This window comes from Zonotrichia albicollis, chromosome 3, assembly GCF_047830755.1.
Source record: "Zonotrichia albicollis isolate bZonAlb1 chromosome 3, bZonAlb1.hap1, whole genome shotgun sequence".
NCBI classification, from domain to species: domain Eukaryota; kingdom Metazoa; phylum Chordata; class Aves; order Passeriformes; family Passerellidae; genus Zonotrichia; species Zonotrichia albicollis.
In genome coordinates, this window is record NC_133821.1 from 79,959,131 (window position 1) to 79,978,468 (window position 19,338).

The 19,338-nt window shown below is 45.3% G+C and overlaps 1 protein-coding gene across 3 annotated transcripts in view; it reads right to left on the bottom strand.

The window, feature by feature from the left end:
- Positions 1 to 16,611, bottom strand: part of GPR6 (G protein-coupled receptor 6) — a 31,427-nt gene extending 14,816 nt beyond the window's left edge. The window contains exons 1-2 of one of the 3 annotated variants that reach the window (XM_026792231.2): positions 16,236 to 16,288; positions 9,048 to 10,955 (exon numbers count right to left, since the gene is read on the bottom strand). In XM_026792231.2, coding sequence (XP_026648032.2) covers positions 9,247 to 10,779 — 1,533 coding nt within the window. In that variant the 5' untranslated portion in view covers positions 10,780 to 10,955; positions 16,236 to 16,288 and the 3' untranslated portion in view covers positions 9,048 to 9,246. Of the gene's footprint in view, positions 1 to 9,047; positions 10,956 to 14,661; positions 15,264 to 16,235 lie in introns of those variants that run through there. The other 2 variants (XR_012579673.1, XR_012579672.1) reach the window with 2 other exon arrangements.
- Positions 16,612 to 19,338: the final 2,727 nt, after the last annotated feature.

The following is a 19,338-nucleotide window of genomic DNA, read 5'->3' on the forward strand; positions in this document are numbered from 1 at the left end:
TCACAGAGGGGCTTGAGCTGGAGCTAGCAGCTGCAGATCCCCTGAGCTTGGCTGTCCTCCCCATCTTGCCTATTTTGATCTCTGCCTGCTGTTCCTGCTCTCAGGTGTAGCCAGGGTCATGTGTCCATATCAAATGGGAGCCACCATCAGAAGCCAGATGAGGTCACCTGCTGCAGGGTGAGTGTTTACCTCCACCAAAAGGTCTGGTTGACCTCTCTGATGTGTGTAAAAGCAGCTGTGGGGTGTTTTTAGACTGATCTGAGTGTGCCTTCATTTGGGCTGTGCTCTGTTGGTGGGACTACATTGCTACATCCACTTTTACCTGTCCTGGTCCTGCCCTGAGGCAATGAAAAAATGAACCACTGAGCATTGCCCTGCCTATTGCACCCCCAAGACAGGACTTGAAGATATCCTTCAGGAAGCCCAATGGCATGACAGGCCCTTCAGAATTATCCTGGCTGTAAAACAGCACATAGTGGTGAGGCAGGCTAAGCCTTCAGTGCTCACTCTGAAGCCCTTAGGAGTGTAAGGGCTTCCTGAAAAATATCATTCCTGTTGTGCCTTTTCACCTCAAAAGCAGGAAATAAACTCCACCAGTCACTTACAGGTGTTTCTAAGGAGCACTGTGAGACAAGTGAGTTGCAGCTCTGACAGCTGCAGTCGTTTTTGCTTGCCTCTCTGCCAGACTGGCCCACAGATCTTTATTATTTATGATTTCCTCAGATGCAGCAAGAGCAAAAGTGGCACAGAAGTAACACTGCTCCCTTTGGAGCACTCCCCTCTGAGGGAGGGGACTTGTAGAAAGAAAATTAAAATTTACTTAGCCCCTCACATGTGAAACCCCTCTGAGGGAAGCAGCAGCAATGCCATCTGAAAAGAAAAGGAAGGGGAGACATGTTTGAGGAAAGGCAGCTCATGCCAAGAGCAGTAAACATAACCATTGTCACAGGGTCTTCAGGGAAAAGAGAGGGAAAGGTCACCTTTGGGAAAGGTGAAGGGAGTGTCAGGGGAAGAAGACAGATAAATGGGAATAACAGAAGCATATAGATGATGTCAAAATGGGAAGAGAAGGCAGGCATCCTAGCTGTGCATTGTAAGCAGGTACCTTTTTCCAGAAGGAAAAAATACTTTTCCCATGTTCTCTGGTAGCTCTCAGGCAATTTCACTGCTACCTCATCTTCCCATACCATTATTTTCTGCCCTTCAGAAGAGGAAGATTACAAAGCACAGGTTCCACAGGTGTCCAGCTGTCACTTATGACTGCACAGAGCAATACCAGATCCCTTCCTACCTTGCACTCTCCTGTGGTACTGTCCTGGGAGCCCCCTCATCACTGAGTGCTACCAACACACCCCTTGGTTTGTGGCAGGGATAAAATGGGAAGGGGGTGTCAGGGGGCTTGTGCCCTGCTCAGCACTGGCTGAGGCATTGGGGAATCAATCACTGGAGAGGTGGGAACAGCCACGTAGCTTGGCAGACAAATGGCTGGGCAGCAAACCTGCTCTGCTCCCTGCATTATAGAGAAGCTGGACTGACATGGCCAGGTCAAGTACCAGACACATCCAAAGTGTTTCTGTCTGCTCAGATAAAGTAACAAGTGCTCATTTCAGAGCAAGCATGGCAGCATGGGAGGAGTGCTCTAAGCACTGAAGGCTTAGCCTGCCTCACCACTATGTGCTGTTTTACAGCCAGGATAATTCTGAAGGGCTTGTCACGCCTTTGGGCTTCCTGAAGGATATCTTCAAGTCCTGTTTCTTATTGCTAGGAAGCTTTTATGGGTCTGACCAATACTATGAACACTATTGTTTGGCAAAATGTCCCAGTTTTAATGGCCATGAAGGCAGAGACACAGCCTTTTCCAGCTTCTAAAAATGTCTTATGAAAGACGAAGGTGGCCTGGTTGACACAACAAGAGCTGTGTGCTGCTAACATAGCTGTGGGTTCCAGCAGATGAGATAGCAGCCGGGCATTCACCTCAGCACGGCTGGGAGAGCTGGGGAGCTCTGCAGAGCCTTTATTTCCCTCAAGCACATCTCATGTGGAAATGACGCTGTGACAGCAAATACAGCAAAGTGTTCTAATCTTCCCAATTTCATTCAAAATAAAAATAATGCAATTAGCTGTTCTTGCTCATGAATGGGCAGTATCTGATTGCTGTTAGAGCCCACTGTTCCAGCGTTACAAGTGAGGCCTCATACAATGGGCTGCTCTGCTAATGTCTGCCTCCCACGTGATGGCCTTTGACATCCATGGGGCAGCTGAGATCCCTGGGATGAAGGAGTCCATCCTCAGCCATGCCCAAGTAAGGGAGCCACTCAAAGTCTCGGGTTTATGCTTGGTGCACAGATCACACTCCGTACCCAAACTCTGCCTGCAAAAGGTTTTCTGATGTATTTATTTCAGCAGCATAATTCAACACAATTAATTATTTTCTTTGAGACATTTGAAGAGCAGCAAGAGCAGAAAGAGGGAAGCCTTAACTTATTTGTCTCCCATTTTCCTTATTTGCCTCCCATTTTCCTTCTTTGTGATTACAAAATGAAGTTTAAAACAAAATACACCTCTGCTTGGCAAAATCAGATAAACTCTTGAGGAAAACCCAGCTTTCTACTTACTAACAAAAATTGGTCACAGTATCAAAAGTCAGACTGACATTGGAATGTAGCATGATCCCCATATTAACTTACACATTTATTTTCCATCAGACCAGATTTCTTTTGACAGCATCATAATATTACATAGATGTGCTGCTTTCTATAAAAAGCAGGAACAAGTAGGAGTGACAAATGGTATCTGTCTGCAGGTATACAATCACATTATCTCTCTGTGATGCAAAGGTGCTGATTAAAAAAAATAATTCAGTCATTCAAGAAGTGTCATAGATCTAATTACTTTCACAGGAAACTAAGCCTTTATTTAGACAATCTACCGCTTGTAGAATATTTCCAGAACCACTCCTTCTGCCTTGGTTTTAAATATAATTATTACTATGCATACCAAATTCTTGGTGGTGGTAAAATGAGCACTGATCCACACAAAGTATGCCTTATCTCAAAAAAGACAGAAGGTTCAAGCTCAATTTTCAAAATTCTTTTCCAATTCTTTCCTGAATAATCTCAGTCTTTCAATTAAACTACAAAATGAAACAACTGCACAGCAGGAAGCTTGCTTGGAGAAAATCTTCTCTGGAAAAACAACATTGTTTTAAACTAGTCAGGAGCTAGAGAGTGAGTAGCATGGAAAAAAAAAAAAAAAGAACCTAAACTTTAAAATATTCCCCCAGTTCAGTGTCCCAGCTCAGCCCTTTCCCTGCTGGAGTGAATTAAGTGTGTGGAAATGTTGGACAGCGCAGAGACAGAAAACCCAGATAATTCTTATCCTGTGTGGTATTCCTGTGCTTTCCCAGCAAATGAGGCCATGTGGAAAACACAGGTGAACAGACACCTCAATCTACCAAGTGTAGTGGGAAAAGGCAGCTTCCAGGCTGCTGGTGTTGCTTGGCAAAGTGCTCTGTGGACGTGCTGCTGCCTGGTTATAAGGGCACAGAGGATAGAGGCACAGAGCAGCTGTTTGATTTGATATTTGTGTGTCCACTCAGCAAGCAAGACTGCTGACAGGCCCACCTTTAGGAGTATGGGTGCTTAAATCCTCTTCCTAATTCTTATCCTGAGCATCTTACTCTCACTTTAAAGTGCTGACACATCCTTAAAAATGTGCTATTGTATGGATATAACTCCAGTCTTGCACAGGTGGAGAGAGAGCCTGTGCCACAGAGGAAGGTGTCCCACAAGGGACAGTGCAAAGATGTTCTACCCCATCATCTTGTGTCAGGGGCACAGAGGGCAGCAGGGGATGGAAAAGGTGTTGTCTTGTAGGTGACTGCCAAGTCTGGCTTTGCAGCTTGAAGTTTACTTGTGTTCAATGCAGGACAAAAGTTGAATCTGGACTACTTTTCTCCCTTCACTGTCTGAATGGTATCTTGGGCAGCTCAAAAGTTCTGCCTGCATTTGCATTTTTCAGTTCAAGAGGTCTAGGATTGAGGATAACACAAACAATGCTGCAGCAAAGAAATATTTTTGGTCTTTTGTCTTGTGTGTGGCCTCATTGCTGGAAGGTTACACCACAGCCAGCCAATGTACCCAAGGAACCTGCTGGAGAAGCTGCCCCCATGCCATGAGTCATACAGTGAAGCACTGCACACTTTCCCTGACCAGACGCAAGCACATTCATCTTTTCTCTTGCTCTTTCTCTCCCACCACTTGTTTTGTGATGCCAACAAAGTAAACTCATTTTTAAAAAAAGTGAGAATCTGCCCTTCACTGTGAGGCTTTGCTGCAACCTGTGGAGCCTTCGCAGAGACCTGACCATTGTTTCACCTCTGGCTGCCTCCTGTCCTTTCTTTGCAGCAGACAGAGCTGACAGGAGCAGACCTGCCTCCACTGAACCGGCTGCCACCTCCACTGTCAGCACTGAGTCAGCGCTTCTGCCATTCTCCAGCTGCCCCGGCAGCAGCTGGGTTATTTCCAGGACACTGGAGTTACTGCCCTTAATACATGGAGCTGCCACTCGGGGAATGCTGTCCCTGGGAGAGCTCTCTGTAGTCAGAAGAAAGAGTTTAAGCATCAAGAGGGCAGGGAAAGGCATAGTGGTTTTCTACCCAGGGGATTTTTGTGAGGCACTCCTGAGCAGAGTGCAGCAGCCTGGGAGCTGCTTTCTGTGAGCTTTCAAGGGAGGAGCTCGCTCGAGGAGGATCAGGGGATGGGGACACTGTCACAACACACACTGTCCCCCAAACAAGCCAACCCAGCAAGCATTAAGGTGAGATCCATCTGGGCTCATCCTCCATGCAGAGCTGAATCTCACCTGCTTGGTCACTCCTTCCAAATCACACATCTCATCATAAAGCAGTAAGAAAGAGAAAATGTTTTTGTTTGTTTCCCTTTGTCCTTTATTCTTCTTAATAATGACTGCTACAACAGCTAGCTGAAATGCTGAGGAGCAGCTGCAATATCAGAAATTATTTTTACCTCATTATTGAAAATTATCCTTTTTAAAGGGAGAGAGGCAGAATGGAGATTAGAGGTTCTAGTGCTTCGTCAGGGTTACTTAGTACCTGTGGATCATTACATTGATAAAAATATGCACAGACTCACTTTTCAGGTTCAAAAGTGTTTTGTCCTTTTGTTTGCTTAGCTAAATAAAGAGGGTTTGTTTGACCTGTGATTTTGAATCCAGCTGGCTTTTTAATGTACAGTGACTCATACAAAGCAGCCTGCAGAGTCAGTCTCTTTTCCACTGTTTTACTGTGGATTTAGACAGAAGCCCCACAGAAAATCAAGCAGTGTGTGGGGCTTTCAGCCCCTACAGGCTCCCAACCAGGTCTTCCTCACCGGAGCTGTGCTCTTCATTCTGTAATTGCTCCTGCTGAAACAGGGAGCTCATCAAAGTGGGAGGCACTTCAAGCAAGCCAAATAATTGGGATTTGGTCTTGCAAGGCATTGCAAGTCCAGTATGATCTTCAAGGTTGGTAATGAACCATTAGTTTCTAATGAAGATTGGAGCTGAGGCTCGTCTCAAAATGGTAACTTTTTAGTAATGAGATACTGCCATTATCTTGGCTGAAGTGCAATAGAACATCACTGGTTTCAGTGGGAACAGGCTGGGAGCTCTTTAGACCATGCCTGTCATTATTGTACCTAGACCAGAATAAGGCAAAGCTTTTTTAAGAGTGATAAAGCAGGAAATCTCATTTACATTTCTAGAACAGAGTACAAAGAATGCTCCACTACCAAACGTTGGGTCTCATGTTGGCACTTCACTCAGTGTGTTTTCTCTCCTTGTAGACTGCACCATTGACATGAGAACATAAAAAGCTTTGAGCCCATGGGCCTGCAGGGACAAGGAAATAATAATTGCAATTGCCATTGCAGCCCCAGTCTCTATGCAGGCAAAGTTGCCCATGGACTTTTGGAAATAGCAGATCAGACACAGTCCTCTGTGAGCAGACATATGGACTGGCTTCCATTGGGGATATGGGGGGTCACAGCCCTCCCCTGCACAGTGACTGGAGATGGGGCTCCAGGAATTTCTATCTCCCCAAATAGTTTCATTATCAAGGTTAAAGTGCCAGCATCTGATAACAGGAGGAGTTTGTGGGTCCAGACACTGCAAATGTAACATCATTTTCTCAAATAAATGTCTGCTATTTCAAGAAAAAGCTCAGAAGGAGAAATACAGGTGTCATGCTATACACAACCCCTGGACTTCCTCCATCACCTGAAATGGGATGTTGTTTGGGGACAGAAGAGATTAGGTAGCCTCCTTTATGTTATTCCACTCAGGTGTTCCTGCAGATGTGGATTCACTTGGAAAATTAAAGCTGTATTTTACTGCAAGTGGGTTAATATCAACTCCACTGTCAGGGCTAACCAAAATGTATCTAAATACTCTCTCCTCTTTTACCTTAGTTTTTCCTAGAAATTATGAGTCAGCACATCTTTCTGAATGTGATATATAGAAAAAATATCTGTAATGTCTCAGGAAATGAATATCTAAGATCACTGTAATCTGAACTTTCTACCTGGAAGAGAAGAATGCTTGGGGAAACACTTAGAAAGTGTCACATTTTTAACAGGAGGGATTCAGCTTTATTTTTTAGACACGGTGAATCATTGGGGAGAGTGATAACTGAAAATGTGATCATATAACAGAAAAAAAGGAACAAAATCTCATTTAAAGCAACATGAACAAAAATTAGAAGAGTAACTCACCTAAGTTACTTACGCTCCTTGACTAAGTGGTTTATTACTCAAGTAGGATTCTATTCAGTTAAGTTCTTTATCTAATTTTTATACAGAATGTCACTGTGCAATGAATTCATGGTGAAAATACCCCCATGCCAGACAGGGTTAAAGGAGGGAGGTTGCATTAGAGGTGCCCTGTGGCAGATTGTGCCCCCCTAAGGACTAAAAGTAAGGATAAGTTTTTCCTAGGGGTTTTAGAGCCAATGCTGGTTTTCAGAGCCTGTACAAGGCTCCCAGAAGCCTGCTCAGGTCCTGCACAACAACTCACACCTGGGTGCAGGGTCAGTGCCAGGGTGTGAAGATCTGCACTCAGCAACCCTCTTCCATGGTTTTGTTCCAGTCAAAGTTCCAGACAAAGATTTACGAGGCTAAAGTGTAGTAGGTGGCACAAATGTAGTTTTAACAGAAAGCTTTGCCACATTTCACCTGTCTGAGACACTCACTGGTCTTTTCCCTCAGCAGTTCCTGTTGTGGGTGTTGCAGCACCTTTGGCTGAGTCTCTGCAGGGTGAGCTCAGAGCACAGGGAAGATGCTCCAGCCAGCAGCTTGGTCCCTGGCTTTGCAAGGGGAAAGGAGCTTGAGCACTCTGTGTGCCACCCAGCCACAGGCCTCTTTTATTTGCTGGCTTACACATAGCATATGAGATGTGGCCTTAAAAAGGGATAAAAACATCTTTTTTACCAGCAACTTGAGAGGTGCTAATTTGAGCAGTATTTTGACCTGTAACAAAATCTAGTTTTAATTATATTTGTAACACCTCTGCAACAGTTCCCTGAAGAACTGCATGCCTGAAGGTAGTCATCAATTACAATGTCAGATTTGTGATTATTAGAACTGATAAAAATAGTGGAACTAGCAGCCTGGAATACCAATTTTTCTTTTAAATGAAATATCTTTGTGTTATCAGTGAAATGATGCTGGGTTTCATAATACTTGCACATAATACAGCATTACTGATTCACAGTAATGGCTGTGAGGAGCCTTGTGGACCCAACTGCTCCAGCAGGCATAAGTTTGATCCATTGCCAGTCATAAACTGGGAAAAGCACTAGTCCAAACTTCATATATGGTACCACACATATAAAAGGAATCTGTTTCAGCCCTAAAATACAAACAGAAACATAGTGATAAACGATAACATAACCAAGATGTAAGTGTAGCATAATTATAAGTAAATGAACAGCAAGAGTACTCCTGAAATCTGCTGCACGTGCTGTTGATCTGAATAAATCAGTCACTGCTGGATTTGAACCTGAGTGAAAGAGTGTTCCAAACTCTGAACAACATTGACCTCTGAAGCCACTAAGCCATGGGATTGTCACAAGACTGTACAGTGCTCTGAGACAGCCAGACAGCAAAGATGCACTTAAATGATTTTTCTACAGTATCCAGTCCAAGAACAAGGAGGCAGAGAAATAATTCGGATTCCCTTCAGAACTGTGGATGATAAGGAAAGCCCACATATTGTGGCATTTTACAGGCTTTTAAGAAAGAATACTGTGCCTTTTTTTCCCTTTTGCTTTTTTCCCTTTTAGCATTAGACTATAATAGGAAAAAAGAGCCCAGTTTAGAAAATGCTCTTCCCCACAGTCTAATAATTTTTAAATGGGTCATTATTGTAAAGGGCTAATTTATAACTTGAAAATTAAAGCTCCTGGGAAGCTGGTGAATAACTGTAACAAGCAGCCTATTTGACTAGGCTATTTGTTTCCTTGGCTGTTGGAAGAAAAAAAAAAATAGTTTGTGCTCTTTGTTACTCTTTACCAGACTAAAGAAGAGAACAAACAAACAAGCAGGAAGGTGCCTTTCTTGGTCCAGTATTTCATCTCCATAGTGAATGATGATCTCTTTAGGCAGAATTACATGGGGAGCCTTCAAAAGCAAACAAAGGGACTTTGCTCAACCGGCAAATTTTCCATCTCTCTTCTTTCTAAATGCATCTAAACACACAGGTTATATTACATTTTAAATATTTTTATTTGTATACAAAATGTTATAATTTATCAGTGTTGTGCAGCAAAGTCTAGATAGACACACACATCACATACATCCATCCCCACCCCCTTCCCTCCCCCAGCACACACACTTAGAAACACGACACGAACACAACTTTCTTTCCCTCTGCCCTTCAGAAAGGCAACACTGTTTTGGCAGGTCAGCAGCTAGAAATAAGGTGCTATAGTCAAGCAGTACCGGAATGTCTTCACTTTACAAATGTGATGTGCAAATCTATATACAACCACATTGTTGTTTTTTTTTTTTTTTTCCAGGGAACCCAAAACTCCATACCCCGAACCACTCTCTGAGATACAAACATGTATAAAGTGCTAATACTTAAGCATGTTTCCAACGACTTCACGACGTAGTTTGAAGTTTAGAACAGGCACTGTAATAGTTCACTGGGTAGATTGTCACTGGGTGCAGCTTGACAGAGAAAAGTCACTCAGACATCGCTGGGGGACCGGGAGCGAAAGGACACTTTAGCCTGAAAGCAACCACAGAAGAGCACCCACATGGACCTCTGGATTTCCTGGTTTCTGTAGGCATAAATGATGGGGTTGATCATGGAGTTGTAGGTAGCAGGCAGGAGCGTGGCGTACGTGTACACAGAGGGGTAGTCAGGATCCCCCACCACACAGTAGATGGCAAAAGGCAGCCAGCTGGCTCCGAAAGTCCCAAGGATGATAGCCAGGGTAGAGACTCCTTTTTTGGTGGTGACATAGTGCGAGGCAGTCAGAAAGTGCTGCTGGAGAGCTATCTGGTGGGCATGCCTGCAGACGATCTTGCAGATCTCGATGTAGAGATGGAGCATGATGAGGAAAATGAGAAAGAAAGAGGCAGACAGCAGCGTCACGTTACTCTTGGTCAAGGGTCTGACGACGCTGCAGGAGGTGCGGTCGTGGAGGCAGTTCCAGCCCAGGACGGGCAGCAGCCCCAGGCACAGGGAGACCCCCCAGGCACCGGCCAGCATGGTGTGGATGCAGAGCACCGTCCTCTCCGAGTAGTAGGTGAGGGCATTGTAGAGGGAGAGGTAGCGATCGACCGTGATGGCCAGCAAGCTACTCACGGAGGCGGCGAAGGAGGCGACGAGGAAGCCGACCGTCAGCAGGCTGACCGTCTCCGAGGGAATCACGTACTGGAAAACGAAGTTGAGGATGAGGCCGAGGCCGGCCAGCAGGTCAGCCGTGGCCAGGCTGCCCACCAGCACGAACATGGGGGTGCGCAGGGCGGGCGAGTAGCAGATGATGGCAACCACCAGGGCGTTCTCGCAGGCGATGGCGGTGCCGGACACGCAGAGCATCACATCCCAGGGGTTGAGGGCGGCGGGCGCGGGGGGCCGCGACGAGAGCTCCAGTGAGGAGTTGCCGCCGCCGGCCGGCAACCGCGGGGCCGCCGCTCCGCTCTCGTTCAGGGCTGCCACCGCCTCCATGGCCGCCGGGGCGGCCGGGGCTGTGCGGGGACGGCGGCGGTGCGGCGGTGGGGCGAGGGCAGCCGGGGCGGCGGAGGGGTGGCTGTGGGGCGGCGGGGCGCGCATGCCGGGCGGCGGCACCGCGCCCGCCCTGTCTGTGGTGCTGAAGGCGCAGAAGTTTCCCGCCGGCCCGGCCGCCCCCGCGCCCCGCCCCGCGCTCACGTCAGGGGCGGGCCCGGCCCGGCAGGGGCAGCCCGGGCCGGGGGCGGCGATGAGGCAGTGGGGACGGCACCGGCCCGCTCTGCCCGCCCGGCTCCGGGGCAGGGGGCACCGGGAGGGAGAAGTGGGCACACACACACAGACACACACAGGGAGCCGGTTCTCCGCTGCTCTTCTCCCCGCTCCGCAGCCGGTTCCCCCGCGGTGGGTGCCGTCCGTGCAGCGCTGGCTGTGAGGGCTCAGCCCAGCGGGAGCTCCGTGCTCCGGCGGATGGAAGCGTGCCCGAGTAGCGCTCCAAACAGCTGGGAAAAGCCCGTTCCAAAGCTGCGCTCTCTGAACTGTGTGCATGCTCTGGGGCTGACAGTCTGTTCGCCACCGAAAGCAACCGCGCCGTTTTCTGAGATCCCCAAAATGATAAGGTCAAAACATAGAAGGCTCAATCCCACGGGCATAGCAGATATCAGCTCTCTCCTTGTCTCACCCTTTGTGTCTCACAACCAAGCAGCAGCCAGCACGTTCCCTCTCTAAAGCATGAATAGATGAAGCAGAATCACAGAATCGCCAGGGCTGGAGGGATCTCTGGAGAACACGCGGTGCAACCCCCCTGCCAAGGCAGGCTCAGCACAGAGCCCGTGACACAGGGACGTGTCCAAATGTTCCACAGGAACGTGTTTTGAATGTCTCCAGAGAGGGACACTCCACAGCCTCCCCGGGCAGCTTGTTTCAGTGGTCTGCCACCCTCCATGTAAAGAAGTTCTTCCTCATCCTGCTACTGGGCATCACCAAAAAGAGCTTGGCACCACCCTCATGACACCTTCCTTTAAAATATTTATACATATTGATGTGGTCAAAGGATAACGTTCTTGTGCCCATTGCTGACAAAACCAGTATCAAACAAATGTGGGCAGTGGGTAGCTTCCCTCTGCAGCAGCAGAGCTTTCCTAGGGGACAAGACAAAAGGTGTCTCCACCTCAGTCTAGGACACTGCGTTTGTTCTGTGACTGACAATCAAAAGAATGTGGAAATAAAATAACCTCTCAGTTATGAGAACAGCATGTAAACCATCTAGGCACAATTTTGAAAAATACATTAGAAGAAAATGTGTTTACTGTCTTGAACAGTCCAAACAAAGGAAGCATGCAGGCTGTGCCACGGTAAAAGGTGGGCACATTCAAAAAGAATTAGTGTCAGCACTCATTACATCCACTCCTGTCAATATCCTCCTGCAGGCTAAACACTATCATCAAAATAAGCTGTGGACACTCTGTACCTCTGTAAACAACTGAAGCCATTGCTCCCCAGGAATTCTGAAACACAGATCTCAGAAAAGCTTAATTTGGAAGGGACCAGTGGACAGAGGTCAGGTCTGGGGCATCTCTCCCGTCCCACCACCTGCTCAGAGCAGGGACAGCATCAACTGTGCAAAGTATTTCCTCAGGGTCTCATTCAGCCAAGTCTGATTATCCCCAAGGAAGAAGACTGCACAGCCTCTCTGGGCAACCTGCGGCTCTGCTTCACCCTCAGCTGTAAAAATTTTTCCTTTTATTTAGCAATTGCCTTCACTACAACTTGCCTCCATGGTCCCTGTGGGGTGTCCTGCCATCTTTTTCTATGTTTTCCCTTACCTATGCAGGCATTACAACAGCGTTAGTAACTGCAGTAAAACCAGTTTCAAGTGGAGTTAAGAAGGGTTTGCAAGTCTCCTCAACTCAAACACTCGGTCGAGTACCCCTGCTATAGTTTAGAGCTCAGCAGTTACCCTATACCCTCTGCCAGCTGCAGAACAGGTATGGCCAATGTAAACTTGGATTAAGATTAATATTGAAATCACAAGAATCCCAGTGTGTAAAGTAAAATTCTGTTTTTGCCCAGAGGAAATCCTCCAGTCTACCTCTCAAACAGAGGTGGTTAATTTCAACATTAATTAAAATTACTGTGGCAGAATAAATTATTCCAAACATCTTTCAAAATTGATTAAAAATGCTGCCATTCAAACTTAGCAAGTCATGTTTGCAAACACGAACCAGCTGGGGTCCACTATGAAGCTGCAAAATCGACAGTAATTTTATGGCGTCTATATAGCAGAAAGAGAAATGTAATTTTTCTGGTTTTCAGTAATGAGATGTGGTGTGGAAAGTCTTGATTTGGGGTCAGTTTGTCACATCTTTCACCAACCTGTTACGGCTGGGAAACAAGTATGTGGCAGGTCTTGGCTACAATAGCATGTATATCATAAGGCAGTGTAATTTTTTATATATATTATGGATTTTAAACAGTTTTCCTTAACTGAAAACATTAAGAGCCCATGGTGTCAAGGCAGAAGTCTCACACCCCGGGCCTGTGGTCATGTATTTCACTCGGAGAAAGAATTGCTCAACCACTGTAGTGTGTCGCTGAACAGGAGATGCACATGTCCAGCTTGTCTTTGTCCTTGTGTCAGGTTTTTTCTGAGTTCTTTCAGCTCTTTAGTTCCCTCATTTCCCTGGAATTTTACCCTTTCAAGAGAAGGATGCTCTTACAGTCCTTGTCAGGTTCTTACAGAGCTGAGGGAGCAGTGCTGTGCATCTTCCTCATCTCCCTCACATTGCCAAGTATCAATTGGCAGGGTTAGGGACCAATTCCACACTTATTAAATTGGTTACACCTCCTTGGGAGTAGTTTGTATTTCCATAGCTGTCATGAAAGGCCTTTTATCTACTTAGTAGAGATTCTTGCATCAGTCATTCCAACAAAAGGTGAGCCATCTGGATTGCTCTTAATTTTAACTGGTTGTGTGGAAAAAAGGGGATTCAAAGAGTAGGTACAAAGCTGGTGCCTAAAAGCCACCACAATTCCCACAGCACCATAAGGACAGCAGAGAGATAAGTCTGGTCAGACCTTTTGCATTGTCATCAAGATGTTTTCATCTTGCCCTCCTAGCTGAGGCTGGATCTGCAGATCTCACAGGAGAATATAAATATAAGAAGCTATGTTCCAGCAGTGCATACCTAAGCATCGTGTATGATATAGCTCAGTAATTATCTAAGTGAGTTTCTGAAAATTAAGCAGCAACAAAATTAAAAAGTTGCTGAAACAAATGTTTTAAAACCTCTTTGCTTGAATTCTCCATCTGTTCTGAGAGCTGAGCAGTATTGTCGTGTAATTTTAATATGTGATTACTTAATTTCAGTTAACTATGGATTATTTTGCTAGCTGGTATTTTTAATGATTAATAAGTAGGCTGAGTAAATGTTAAGTATTATTAAATGTGCTTTACATAGCAAGAGTTGGAACCAACAAAAAAATTCTCTTCAAAATTTATCTTTCCAATAACATGCTGAAAATATTGAAGAGACATTTTTCTTCTGGCAAACATAAAGAAGTCTTAAAATAAAGGCGGGAGGAGGGGGAGAGAGGGGGGTAACACAGATGGTGAGCTAACCAGCACTGGCATTTCAGAGATGTCTATGCAGCTGGTGTGAAAAGATGTTTTAAGCCCTTAGCAATCCATTTAGGCACTTCATGTTTATCATTTTCCTGACTTGGTGAACTCAGTCACTGAGAACTGAGTCACCTGGTGACACCAATTTCTAGGTTTTTACTAATGATACCCTCTGCTTGATCCTTCATATTTCGGCAGGTGTCCACCTGCAAACATGCCACATTGCAAAACCTACTGGTGACATAAACATCAGGAGGGTTCAAACACCATTTAGGATTTCAATCTCATCCTCCACAGTCCCATTTCTCCACCACACATCGGGTCTCCCACATGGACCTTGACTGTTCTTCTTGATGGAGCACTCATGGTGCTCACACTCCTATATGAAAAGTTGCCAGCTGCTTGGCTGCTATGCCCCTTATAAAAATACATTCCAGAAAAGAGCCTGCATGTCTGTAAAATCTGTTTCACTTGCAGAAAAGGCTACATGGGTCTGCATAAATGCAAGAAAACAACTGTCACATTTTTTCCAGCACATACTTGGGTTGAAAATCCTGGTTTACATTTAAAAGGTTGTGTTTCTCCAATGGATTTTATGGGTGCTTTTGAAAATGATACTGTGACTTTTAGGGTCTCTGAATCACTAGCAGAAAGTACAGGGTCAAACTTCACATAAGCAGGTGAAAATCTGCTTTCAAAAATGCAACAAATACCAGTCATCAGGAATGGATTCAGGCTGAACCTTAGGTTGAAATTTTGGTTTTGAGGTTGAATTCCCACCCAACCTCCCCTGCTCCTGCCCCACTCACAGTTTCAGCAGCTGCTAGTTGTGCCCTTGGCTGACAGTGGCAAGGTTCCAGACTTTGATTCCTTGTCCTTCTCCCATCCCACTGCAGACAGGATGAGTTTTGGATGCAGCTTTGACCTCTTAAGCTTAGTCAGACAGAGACGCCTTTTCTGAGTGCTCACCTCCCAGAGGTGTTTATTTATCAAGAAGCCTTTTTGAAAGCTTGAGCTTCCATACAATGATTTAGAAAGGGCACAGATACTGTGAGAGCTCTCAACACGTGCTGAGCAATCTCCACGCCTATCGGCCCACTGCCAGCAGCCAGCCAGGCTGAGCCACAGGAGCTGGCTTAGCTTCCAAAGGAGGAACTTAGGCCAGCAACTTTGGATGTGGAAAGAGCTGCACGTGGGTTTGTATGCTAACTGCTTACCCTTATTGGAAAAGTTAGCCTCTGGTCCACTCTATTTATTTCTAGAGATTAGTGATGAGTCAGGTGAAGCTAAATACACACATTTTGCAACCTTTCCTTCCTTGCCCTGCTTGTTCTGTTGATGGAAAGAAAGCAGCAGCAACAAAGGTCATTCATCACTAGATGTGTCATCAAGTGCAATGGAACAAGGTCTTTTATTGTTCTATTTCTTTTAAACTTTTTCAAAACCTTTTTGCCAAAGTTTTTTAAAAGGCTTCAAACTGGCCTTAAAATTACACATCTAAAAGAGGGAGTCCAGAGTTCCACTAACAAATGTTGTTTTGCAGCTTTGTGAAAAGAAACTGCAAATTTATTTCGCTAAAATAACTAAAAATACTGGTTTCTGTTGTTCCATGTGATCCTATAAGTTGATGAACAGTGGCTACACAGGAGGGTGTAGATAGATATTTTTCATTAAAGTTAATAGTGAATTTGAGAACAATTCTTCCAGGTGCTAGAATGCCAGCTAAAAATAAATTTCATTGTGGAAAAAGCTCTATGCCCATCTTCCCCTCTGAAATTGCTTTATTAGAAATTGCAAGGAGACAGCTCCATCCTCACCCATGGGTAATTTCCCTGCCTGCAGCACAGACGTGGCTCTGCAGGCCAGTTCCTATAAAGGGCTTGGGGAACAATAGTAAGGTATAAGCCTCCTCAAAATGGGGGAAAAATCTGTTTCTAAGCCAGGAGTCGCAATGCTGAGGATCTGTCGAGCAGGTAGAGCTCAGAATAGGGTCCAAGTGGAGAACAGAATAAACTCAGCCATGGGTCTGACCAGAGGGACAGATTGAGATTGCAGTTCTGCACTTCTGCCCAAGAAGGATCTGCCATAGAATGCTTTCCCAAAAATTGGTGCTCATGTCTTTGTTTGTAGAGACCCAAGCAGGACATTTTTATAAAACCTAGGAGAAAGCATTTGCCCAGACACAGCCCCTTAGATACTCGTGTAATGAGTGAACAAGTCCCTGTGGAAATGGTAGGAAAAGTCTGATTCTCTGCCCCACATTTCCCAGAGGAATGAATTATGCCCCGCCTAAAATTTGTGCCAACAACCATATTAAGCACCCACTGCATGTAATACAGAAACATTGGTTTTGAGGCAGGAGCAAATCCCCAGCTTCACTCACCTTGTGAGGCTGTAGTCAGGCTTTCCTTCCTGTGCTTGCTCTGGTACATCTCCCCACAGCCTCAGTACAAAATGAACTGTACTCAAGCTATCCCCTGTAGCTGGTTTTCCAATTTGTCCTCAAAAAAAAAAAAAACCCTTCAAATTGTCCTTAGAATTTCAATGATCTCCACAGGCAATTTCTTCTAGGGCTCAGCTAATTTCCCTGATTACAAGGTGGAAGCCAAGAAACATTGGCTGGCCTTGAGTCACTAAGTTGCAAGAAATTCCAGGCATCTGAGAAGATTGCATCCTAAAAAGACATAGTAGAGCAGGTGGGATCTTTTCTGCTAATGGCAGGAAAGTGGGCAAAGAGCTGTTGCTTTCTCCTTCAGAGAGGAAGGGCTGTACCTTCAGCAATGGGGCACGGTACGGGGAGAAAGCAAGGTCCCTGCCTGCCAGTGGGAATGCTGTCCTGTGGTGCTTGGCCTGGGAATTTGAAATCACAGGCACAAATCCATACATCCCAGCCAAATATATTGTAGATCAAATTAAATATTACCCAGAGACACTAATAACTCAGGTGTAATCCAATAGCAGCTACATATGTAAACCCTTGTTATTTTAAAGTTTAGTTTTTTACATATTTTATATGAGTCTTCCAGATACAAATATAGTTTCATATTTCTTTACTTGTCAGCTTGGCAAGCCTTAGAGAAGACATTTCCTCTAAGAGAACAAATTAAAGCAAGTCTAAAACAAGCCAGTTACTGCTCAACAGCCTGGGTGCCTGCCAGCAAGAAACAAATTGATGAATATTTAGCTGTGTCAGTAACAGAGAATTACAAATTCTCAGGAAACTTTTTTTTTATGTTTTTTTTCTCCTCCTGGTGATGTCAGCTTTACAATAGTAAAACCAAAGGTAGAGCTGGCAAGGCTGAAGTTATTATTCTTGCAGGGTGCTTACAGGGCAGAACATAGGGGCGGGGATGATTACATCCCCCAAGGCTGGGAAAGGCTGGGAAAAATCCACAGACAAAGCAATATATCCAACTTGCTCTCCTCCTTCTCATCCCACAGGGGAACCCATGCTCAGCTTGGCAGCACCAAATGCAGGGACCCAGTGGTGTGATGTCCATAGCTCTGGAGTCTTCCACACAAGTGATCATGCTGATGTAGATCACAAATGAGTAGTTTTCCAGGCAGAAGGATGAATGTTTCACCTCTGCAATCCCTGCAGAAGGGCCTGCTTCTTGACATGAGCACTAGAAGGACCTTCTAATATGCCAGGTTTCTCACTGTTATTTCCAGAAAGCCTTATGAGGTAGAAATATAGGTTTGAAATACAGTGCTAGGATATGAAGAGCTTTAAACTCAAAATTATGGTTAGGTCCCTACCTAGAGGTTAATGAAGAAATGAGGGATTTTGAAGAGCTGAAGGTAGCAATGTGCTCTCTGTAGGGAGGGAAAGAGCAAAGCCCAAGTTGAGCATCAATATTTCACTGACATATGTGGTAATTGGTAACATCCACTTTTTAACTAATCAAGAAAGTGTGTATATGTGCCATGGAAAATAAAAATTTATTGCTCGCTTCTACGGCCACAAACACTACAGCATGGTGTGCAGGGGCTGAGCTCAGCCTTCAGTCCCTCTTCTTGGGAATACTGGAGTAGGGGTCACTGTCCCTAGGATACTGCTCCTCTCATGAACATCTGTATTTGGAAAAGGAGAAAATGCAGCAAACATTACTTGCCACCATTAATAAAGGCTCTCAGTGTCTTAAAATAGCAAGAAGACCTTTTTTAATCCAGAAATGCTATATTAGCTGAGATAATTTGATGGTAAATTACACTCTGACAAAGAAGAGTTAATCACTGACCTCAAAATTAGCTGTTGCCTAGGTACCCCTGGTCAGGCTGTGTTGACATTTATGTTGTGCAAACAGAATGCAGTACCAAGCACTCAGATGTATATTCAGGGCTTTAAAAGTGGCCAGTTTTCCAAAGTGTGATGTGGTGCCTGGGACTGTGAGTTTAATGGTGGAAATGTTGGTGCCCACTGGATATCATTCAGATCATTCTATGGCAGCTCCTGCAGATGCAGTTTCAGAAATGTTGGTAAAACTAAAAAAAAACCAAAACAAACCAACAAACAAACTAAAAAACCAACCTCCCCAAAACCCCCTCCACAGCATGTTTTGTTGTGCAGAAGCCATTCTGGTTAAAAAAAGATGCACAGACAGCTTTAGCAGCAAAGAATCACACACTGGAAACCTAAGTAATGTTGTTAGCATGGCTTCTCAGAAGACACACCACTCTAGATAATTTTTCTTTCCCTCTGTTATGGGATCAGACACCTCTACGGGATGGAACCAACACCTCTATGCAGAAAAATACGCTTGGATTGTTCCAAAGTGTGTGATTTGGTACTGTGTGACACTAGGGACTGTTGTGACGTGGCACTAACAAGGTGTGACTGTGTTTTGGCTGTCAGGTTGCAGCAAGTGGCTGTAGGGGGGAATCAGATCTTGTGCCTTCACTGACATCTCCTAACTATTATCACTGTTGTTGTTTCTATTTTCTAATAACCTGGCAGTGTGGTGTGGTCAAAGGGTTCCTCACCTCCAGGCCTTTGGTACCATGGCACCTTCAAACTCCTGCCCATTGGCTTGGTGCCCCTTTGCCATGCAGTGAGGGGACTCTGATCTGAAAGCACCACCAGTTCAGGAGAAAACCCTGCCTGTCATGGAGGAGTGTGATTTTGGGATCCTCAGCTGCCCTGCAAGCCTTTGCTCCTCGGGTGAGTCAGATTTTTCTCCCTGGGGCCAGTGGATCACTGGGAAGTGTGGAAGGATCCAATGCTCAGCACTGCCTGCTCCTGCCACCCGGGCAGCCCACTGCTCATCTCCTTGGGAACCAGCCCCAGGCACAGCTGATGTGCCAGGTGGGGCTTGCTAATATTAGGTGTGAAGATTGGCTCATTTGCGAGCTGGGAAAAGATCGACAGTTCCTAATTTGCACTTCCCAGTCTCAGGAGCTCCGAACAAATTTTTTCACAGTCTGCTTTGGGAAAAAAACGCCAAAGTTTTAGAGGATAAATCCAAAGGTCTGCTCTGATATTAGCC